We start from the raw sequence: 9,485 nt of genomic DNA on the forward strand, positions 1-9,485 counted from the left end.
CTAGCAAGAGGCTGTATTTTTAGCATTTTAAATATTGTCACTATATCAACAGCCAGTTTATGTCTTATTAATTAAAATGTATTATCTTTTTTTTATTTCAGTTGCAAACCGTTCACTATTTATACCACCTCTGGTGAACGATGTGAAATCCTCTCAATGAACCTTAATGCATTCTTTGGAATATTATTTGGAGCTTTGGCATTCCTCTTCCTGTTGATCTTGGGCATAGTGTTGGGAATATACATCTATAGAAAGAGGAAAAGCAAAAATGGTCATGGCGATACAGACCAGTAAGTGACAAATCTTTTAGTGTCTGCCAATATGTTCTTGGATGCCATGTTTGGGCTAATATTAAAAGGAGTATTACTTAAGAAAGCATCATACAATGTATGAAGTTACAGGGAAAGGGCTATTGCCACTATTAGCAGTATATAGCTGTGATATACAGTATGTAGCTGTGAAAAATACACAATAATCACCATGCTTTGTGTTGGTTATTTTCCTGTAAGGAGATGAGTGTTATACAGTAAGTGGCTGATCTATATTTCCCTTCAGTTCCCTTAAAATACTTTAATGGGAAAAAATCTAGTTCATGTAATTGCCATACATTAGACTTAACAAATCTGCCCCAGTATGTCATGTGTAAAAAGTGTTTTACATAGGATTTAACAGTTTCCTCCTTCAGAGTGGAAGTCTTATGATGACCTCTCAGAAGGGGCTGCTTTCAAGGCCATAGGGACGCACATTGGTGCAATCTGTCACCAGCTGTTCCACCACACACAACTGATCGCTATACCAACCTGCTGCCAGTGTCATGTGATCGCTGTGACCAATCAGTAAAAATGGTTGCTTATACCAAAGAAATTCAATGGTATTAACAATCATAGAGTGCAAAAGAAGAAAAAAAAAATCCTGACCATTTCCCCAAAGTTATTATATAAAAAACTCAGCGCTTGTGGACTATTCGAATAAAAGTAGATAGATACAGTAGATGGATAAAATTAGTTATATACAGTAGATGGATAAAATTAGCAAAATTGGTGAAATTATTGAAACTAGGCTGCAGCCCCCTATACTATAGCCGAAGGCTATAAAATAAATGGAAAGAAAGTAGGGAAATGGTGCTGCCTAGTTGGGAAGATATGGTAGGAGATTGTTAAGGTGCAAATGTGCTGAGATAGAAAAATGATGCACTGAATAAAAATGTAATGCCCTTTACAAAGAAAAGGAGGTATATCCCCCTGATGGTAAACAAGCAATCTAAAGTGTAAGGTGCAAATTAAATATAGTACACTTTGGTACAGTGTGGAAGAAACCACTAATGTGGATATAATGTAACAAATTGCCTGTGGTGTCACCAGAAAAGGTGTGCGTAAATGAAGTGATATAAAGTGGTGCTCTAAACCGGTATAAAATATTTGCAATGTATTAGATGAGCTACTATAGCTAAAAATTATAAATACATTAAAACATGCTAAGCAACACCAATGTGACCACACAATATCTAAATAAATAGTGAAGTACGTGAAGTATACTTGAATATAAAGTGCTGATATAGGGAAGTGATCTATATCAAAATATATTAGTGACACAAAAATAGAATAAATAGAATAAATAGTGGTGACTGGACCCAAATATAGGTGACGAATAAATAAATATAGTGAAAAATAAATAATTTAAATGGTGAAAAAATGTCCAAAGTGAGACCAGTGGCCGTGTGGGTATATAAAACACGATAAAATATGAAATATTCAAAAAAGTCAGTTATTAGCAGCAGATGACAATTTTCAAATGTGAACGTGCAATGGGTGACCCCGTGGTGGGCGGTGAGGTACTTAGTGACCCCTCTAGTGAATGATGCACTCACCAGAGATACCCACCCCACACAGGGGTATAGAGTGGGTATATATGGGGAAATCCTCTGTATGGCTCCTGGTGTCCTCCACTGGTCCTGGAATTGGGCGTCTGCAGAGGAGGATTCCTAAGTGGGGAGCGCCTGGGGTCTATGTGGAAAACTCAACCGTAGACCGTGGGTATGCCGGGTTCCACCAGGGAGTCACTCGTATAGGACCGGGATATTAAAGTAATAAAAGGCACATAGTGTAATCTCGTTTAAACAGGGTGTTTATTAATACAAATAGGAGAGGTACTCACATATGCTAGAGGTGAGAAATGCTCGTAAAGACAGTAGGTGGAGCACGGAGCGGTCCAAGCCTCCTTCTCGATACCGGAAGTGATGCGACACGCTGTACCGGTTTCGTACGTCAGTATGTCTTCAGCAGCCAGGCACCCATTGCACGTTCACATTTGAAAATTGTCATCTGCTGCTAATAACGGACTTTTTTGAATATTTCATATTTTATCGTGTTTTATATACCCACACGGGCACTGGTCTCACTTTGGACATTTTTTCACCATTTAAACTATTTATTTTTCACTATATTTATTTATTCGTCACCTATATTTGGGTCCAGTCACCACTATTTATTCTATTTATTCTATTTTTGTGTCACTAATATATTTTGGTATAGATCACTTCCCTATATCAGCACTTTATATTCAAGTATACTTCACGTATTTCACTATTTATTTAGATATTGTGTGGTCACATTTGTGTTGCTTAGCATGTTTTAATGTATTTATAATTTTTAGCTATAGTAGCTCATTTAATACATTGCAAATATTTTATACCGGTTCAGAGCACCACTTTATATCACTTCATTTACGCACACCTTTTCTGGTGACATCACAGGCCATACTGCAATTTGTTACACTATATCCACATTAGTGGTTTCTTCCACACTGTACCACAGTGTACTATATTTAATTTGCACCTTTAAATTGCTTGTTTACCATCAGGGGGATATACCTCCTTTTCTTTGTAAAGGGCATTACATTTTTATTCAGTGCATCATTTTTCTATCTCAGCACATTTGCACCTTAACAATCTCCTACCATATCTTCCCAACTAGGCAGCGCCATTTCCCTACTTTCTTTCCATTTCCCCAAAGTTGTACAGTGTAATTATGGTAACACTATTGTTCTGGTCACAGTGTGTTAAGAAAATAAAATTGTGAACAAATAAATAAATAAAATAAAATAAAACAATTTAGTGTGTATTTTGTTTTTTGTTTTCTACATAATATTTACCAGTCAGTGTCCCTGATCACTGTCACACTAGTTATATTATAATGCTGTATTGCACTGCCACTGACGGTATGTAAAAAAAAAGAAAATGTGAAAACTTTTTTTTTAATTTCTTCATTTTCCAAACAATTGTGACAAAAAAATTACAACTTAAAAAAACTTGCCATGCCTCTCACTAAAAACCTTTCCACCTTACCTTGTCTACATTCCAAAAAGATGTAATTTAGGGGATATTTGTCCTGGCATTTTCCGGCATCAAAAAATGAGATATGCATCAGTATATCAGGACTGATCGATTTTCATATATATATGTATATATATATATATATATATATATATATATATATATATATATATATATATATATATATATATATGTGTGTATGTACAGCTGCAAGAAAAAGTATGTGAACCCTTTGGAATGATATGGATTTCTGTACAAATTGGTCATAAAATGTGATCTGATCATCATCATCTATGTCACAACCACAGTCTGCTTAAACTAATAACACACAAAGAATGAAATGTTGCCTTGTTTTTATTGAACACACCATGTAAACATTCACAGTGCAGGTGGAAAAAGTATGTGAACCCTTGGATTTAATAACTGGTTGAAGCTCCTTTAGCAGCAATAACTTCAACCAAATGTTTCCTGTAGTTGCAGATCAGACGTGCACAATGGTCTGGAGTAATTCTTGACCATTCCTCTTTACAGAACTGTTTCAGTTCAGCAATATTCTTGGGATGTCTGGTGTGAATCGCTTTCTTGAGGTCATGCCACAGCATCTCAATCGGGTTGAGGTCAGGACTGGGCCACTTCAAAAGGTGTATTTTCTTCTGCTTAAGCCATTCTGTTGTTGATTTACTTCTATGCTTTGGGTCATTGTCCTGTGGCAACACCCATCTTCTGTTGAGCTTCAGCTGGTAGACAGATGGCCTTAAGTTCTCCTTCAAAATGTCTTGATAAAATTGTGCATACATTTTTCCTTTGATGATAGCAATCCGTCCAGGCCTTGACGCAGCAAAGCAGCCCCAAACCATGATGCCCCCACCATACTTCACAGTTGGGATGAGGTTTTGATGTTGGTGTGCTGTGCCTCTTTTTTGCCACACGTAGTGTTGTGTGTTTCTTCCAAGCAACTCAACTTTGGTTTCATCTGTCCACAGAATATTTTGCCAGTCCTGCTGTGGAACATCCAGGTGCTCTTGTGCAAACTGTAAATGTGCAGCAATGTTTTGTTTGGACAGCAGTGGCTTCCTCTGTGGTACCCTCCCATGAAATCCATTCTTGTTTAGTGTTTTACGTATTGTAGATTCGCTAACAGGGATGTTAGCATTTGCCAGTGACTTTTGTAAGTCTTTAGCTGACACTCTTCTTCACCTCATTGAGCAGTCTGCGCTGTGCTCTTGCAGTCATCTTTACAGGACAGCCACTCCTAGGGAGAGTAGCAGCAGTACTGAACTTTCTCCATTCATAGACAATTTGTCTTACCATGAACTGATGAACAGCAAGGCTTTTGGAGATACTTTTATAACCCTTTCTAGCTTTATGCAAGTCGAAAATTCTTAATCGTAGGTCTTCTGATAGCTCTTTTGTGCAAGGCATCATTCACATCAGGCAATGCTTCTTGTGAAAAGCAAACCAGAACTGGTGTGTGTTTTTATAGGGCAGGGCAGCTGTAACCAACACCTCCAATCTTATCTCATTGATTGGACTCCAGTTGGTTGACATCTCACTCCAATTAGCTCTTGGAGATTAGTCTAGGGGTTCACATACTTTTTCCACCTGCACTGTGAATGTTTACATGGTGTGTTCAATAAAAACATGGCAACATTTCATTCTTTGTGTGTTATTAGTTTAAGCAGACTGTGATTGTCTATTGTTCTGACTTAGATAATGATCAGATCACATTTTATGACCAATTTGTGCAGAAATCCATATCATTCCAAAGGGTTCACATACTTTTTCTTGCAGCTGTATATATATATATATATATATATATATATATATATATATATAATCATCCAGTTTGTGGACTCTATAACTTCCCTACAGACTAAATCATATACATTAATTTGGGTTATTTTCACCACAATAGCCTTTTACCATGTAGCAAAAATACATTTTGACCTAAATTTATGAAGAAAGGCTATTTATTTGCATCATTTCTTTACAGAAACCAAGAAAAAACACTTCTTTTTCCAATATTTTCAGTATTTTTTTGTTTATTTAGCAAAAAATAAAAAACCCAGTGGTAAATAAATACCACCAATAGAAAGTTCTGTTTGTGTGAAAAAAAATTATACATTTTTTTTATGGGTACAGTGTTGCATGACCGCACAACTGTCAAAGTGTGACAGTGCAAAAGGCTGAAAATTAGCCCGTGAAGGAAGGGGGTAAAAATGGCCGGTAGGGATTAAAGAATTAGCTCACTCAACCAGATGTTTTAGTTTTTGTAGGTGCTGGAGAGTTACATTTTTGTATGTGATGGCCCTAATAAGGCCCCTTTCACACATTCTGGTCCGTCGGCGGACTCCTTTTATCTCAGCGGGGGATCCATCCGCCGATCCCCCGCTGAGCAGGCGGATGGCAGCTGTGTCTCCGAGCTGTGTGCAGAGACACAGCTGTCAGGTCCCGCTGTTCTCTATGGGGGAATCGGATGGGAACGGACCGTCTGCAGTTCTCATCCGATCCCATCCAATCCGATCCGCTGGATGGATGGAAAATAGGGTTTTCATCTGTCCAGATTTGACAGATCGGATCGGATGTCAGCGGACATGTCTCCACTGACATCCGATGCCCCATAGAGATGCATGGGGCATCCGTTTAGATCCGCAAAAACAAGGACAGACGGATCTGAACGGTCCACCTGTGTGAAAGGGGCCTTAATGTGATACTAAACTAAAATATAATTTTTTAAATAACAAACATTCCTATACCTACCTGCTCTGTGCAATGATTTTGAACAGAGCAGCCTCGACCCTCTTATTCTGGGGTCCCTCGCTGGTGTGACAGGCCCCACTTCTTCATCGAGTACCCCCAGGGAAAGCCCTTTTTCCTGGGGACACCTGTGCGTGCTCACTCCACGCTCCCATGTCAACATATTTCATTAACAGCAGTGGTAGTCTATCAATCAGTGGTCTATCACTCTGTCCAATGAGGAGAGAGACAGCGGTGGGAGCTGCTGCGCTCATACACATGGCTGGATCGGATAGGCTTGGGTAAGGAAAAAGGGGGGTCTGGGGGACAGCTGCAGCACAAAAGGTTTTTCACCTTAATGCATAGAATGCATTAAGGTGAAAAACCTTAAGGCTTTAGAACCACTTTAAGTTTGCACAGCTCTTTATATTGCTGTAGCAAAACAACCTCATGATCCTTTTTATTCCCTTAGCACTGTTTCCTTTTTTCTAGTCTGTGACTAGCTGCTTTTTCTATATTACATTCTATTATTATTACCATATTTATATTCCTTCTGCCTTTACACAAGTCCTAGCAATAATATGAATGAAATGCATTCTTTCTCATTCAGGTTGTTCCAAACACGATTTAGCTGGAAATCATCACTCTTTCCATGTGAGTATATCTTTATTAATTATTTAATATATTTGTTTTTAAACATGTTTTGCTTTTAGTGACACATGTTTCTCAGAAAGGTATGTAACATTTCTATGCATTCAAACTTCTAGCTTTTAAAAGAATGGGAGATAAGGATAACTCATCTTTAAACACAGATGCGTCATCCGATTTGGCTGACTGGCAACCACACTTAGAAACAGTAAACAGTGCGGCAGAGGTATGTATCACTTTATTTAACTTTATTGACATCTAGTCAAGTCTTCATCATATTTTTGTATTGATTTATTTTTAATTTACTGAATGTAGGATTATTAAAGGTTTAGCCCTAGTAAATTTTAATTTTCACTATAATAGTGTGTTTTGTGCAATATACATCCATTTGGTAAAACATGCATAGCCTGGCTCTGCCATTTGCCACAGAGCCTTTGCAAACAAGACCCAGCCAAGTCCTCTTCCTACAGTGTACTCCATTCATTTCTACAATTAAAACATTTTTCAATGCAGTGTGGTGATCTCAGCAGGCTACATTGAACTGAATTATTTCTGAACTGACCTGCTTTTTGCAGCAAAACATACTACATTTTTATGCTACAGGCAAAAGCACATATATAGTATGAACAAAACCTTAAGAGGCTCTAAAAAATATTTAATGACCCCCCCAAAAAAAAAAAAAAACAGATTAGCTTCCAAAACAATTTTGATCATACAATTGGAGATGTTTCAACATTTTGGTGCACTCACATCTGTTGAAATATCTCAATATTTGACCTAATTCACATACTTATCTTTCCTTCATTCCCCAACATTTCACTTGGTTGTTGATTTACTAAAACTGGAGAGTGCAAAATCTTCATAGAAACCACTCAGCTTCCAGTTTTTTTTTTTTTTGTCAAAGCTTAATTGAACAAGCTGATTGGCTAGCATGAATAGCTGCACCAGACTTTGCACTCTCCAGTTTTAGCAAATCAACCCCTCATTCAAATGTTAGATTACATTGTACATAGGTCTGTGAACTCAACCCATTTGACAGCCTTGGTGTTTGGTAATTGGTCCAGCAATACTGTCACATGTATTGAGTCACATGCTTATTAATATGTAGAAGTAGCGGGTATGTTCCTCTGACTCAGCAACTGTACAGAGTAGTGATGGAGTGAATACATTTTGCATATAAGCTACTCAGGCAGCAGAAGTAAAACAAACCAGCGAATCTACCCTGCATGACAAGATACAATGTTGTTATATCTTTTGCATGCTTAATATATAATACATATCATATTTCTGATTTATTTTCTTTACTTTTTCCTAGGTCAAGATTAAACGACCGGAAATTAAACCTAATCTAAACTTGTATGATTAGACAGCTCAGGGAAAGCCGATGCTCAAGCTGATGTTTTAACCAGTTTCCTAAAACTGGTATGTCCAGAGAACAGACTGTCTAATAATTACAAAGCGTAATAAAATCTTTGTGTAATTGCATCTCTATATAATTACAGGATGAATGTCTTCTGTATTAAATCAATGCAAAATTATTTATTAAATGATGACTCTGCCCTAAAAGAACAATATGCTGCCTGATCGTATCTATTGCTTTTATATTATTAATGAAATCCCTAAGCTAAAAAAGGATGGACTACAAGTTTAAGCCTATACTCCTATTTTACCTTGATTAAATATGCAGAGCAGTGTCTATGCCCATGCCAGCCCTCACTATCTACAATGTTTTATTGCAGAGAGCCAAAGTAAAACTGAAAGTGTTACTTTTGGCAACCAATTGGATTCCACCTTTTAAACCTACATGGTATAATCCTATCAAAACCTATTAGCAACCAACCTTCCTCACATTTACAGAAATGCTCTAAAACACAGGTGTCAAACACAAGGCTAGTGGGCCGAATCCGGCCCTCCAGGTCATTTCATGTGGCCCCTGCACCTCTCCTGCAGCTGCTGCATCTCCCTCATCTCTGCCCCACCTTGTTTCAGCAGTTGGCAGCAGAGAGGACAGAACTCCTCTGCCAGATCCTGTGCTTCCCTCTGCAGCTGCAGAGAGGACCCCCCCCCCCAATTCAGCAGTTGGCAGCAGAGAGGAGTGTACTCCTCCCATAGATCCAGCACCACTCTGTGCAGCTGCTGCACCCTCCTCCTCTCCCCCTCCACTGGTCTCAGCATCCTGCAGACTCCAGCAGCTGACTCCAGCCCTCCTCCAGACCCTGCAGTTGCTGCTTCCCAGCTCTGTCTCCAGCTTCTTCCCAGCAGCAGCACATGGTAAATGGGATGCACTGTGATGTAAGGGAGGGTGGGGGCTCTTGCTTCTGATAGTGGTGGGCTACAGATACAACTGGCCCTCTGAGGGCGACCATAATGGTGATGTGGCCCGCGATGAAATTGAGTTTGACACCCCTGCTCTAAAAGGTCTAAAATCTGTCACAGGTCTGTACCATAATGAAGGGTAGTTTTATGGGAATTGTGAATGGTTTGTACACTACACAATGACCTGACAATATATTGCAGTGCTAGAAAACTAGTCATTGCGATTTTAAACTTGAGTATATCCGAAGATTAGGGTTTTTCTCAATATTATAATGCACTGTTTCTGTCTTTGCTTACTGTTAAAAGACTGAAGAGTATATTTTTGTATCAGCCATGTACAGCCTTTGATTTTAAAGTTGTATTTTTATTCTCTAATATGTATTATTGTATGAAACTATGTAACAGAGCATCTGTTATACAATGCACCTGAGTTTCTAGTATGATAATGATTAGA

General features: G+C 38.3%; 1 protein-coding gene across 1 annotated transcript in view; it reads left to right on the plus strand.

Moving 5' to 3' along the window:
* Window positions 1–8,389, plus strand: part of MUC4 (mucin 4, cell surface associated) — a gene marked incomplete at its 5' end in the record, with an annotated part of 196,339 nt that extends 187,950 nt beyond the window's left edge. The window contains 4 exons of the mRNA XM_082250869.1: window positions 102–290; window positions 6,678–6,721; window positions 6,835–6,941; window positions 8,031–8,389. Coding sequence (XP_082106995.1) covers window positions 102–290; window positions 6,678–6,721; window positions 6,835–6,941; window positions 8,031–8,081 — 391 coding nt within the window. The 3' untranslated portion in view covers window positions 8,082–8,389. The remainder of the gene's footprint in view (window positions 1–101; window positions 291–6,677; window positions 6,722–6,834; window positions 6,942–8,030) is intronic.
* Window positions 8,390–9,485: the final 1,096 nt, after the last annotated feature.

This window comes from Pelophylax lessonae (assembly GCF_965119305.1).
Source record: "Pelophylax lessonae genome assembly, chromosome: 3".
NCBI lineage: Eukaryota > Metazoa > Chordata > Amphibia > Anura > Ranidae > Pelophylax > Pelophylax lessonae.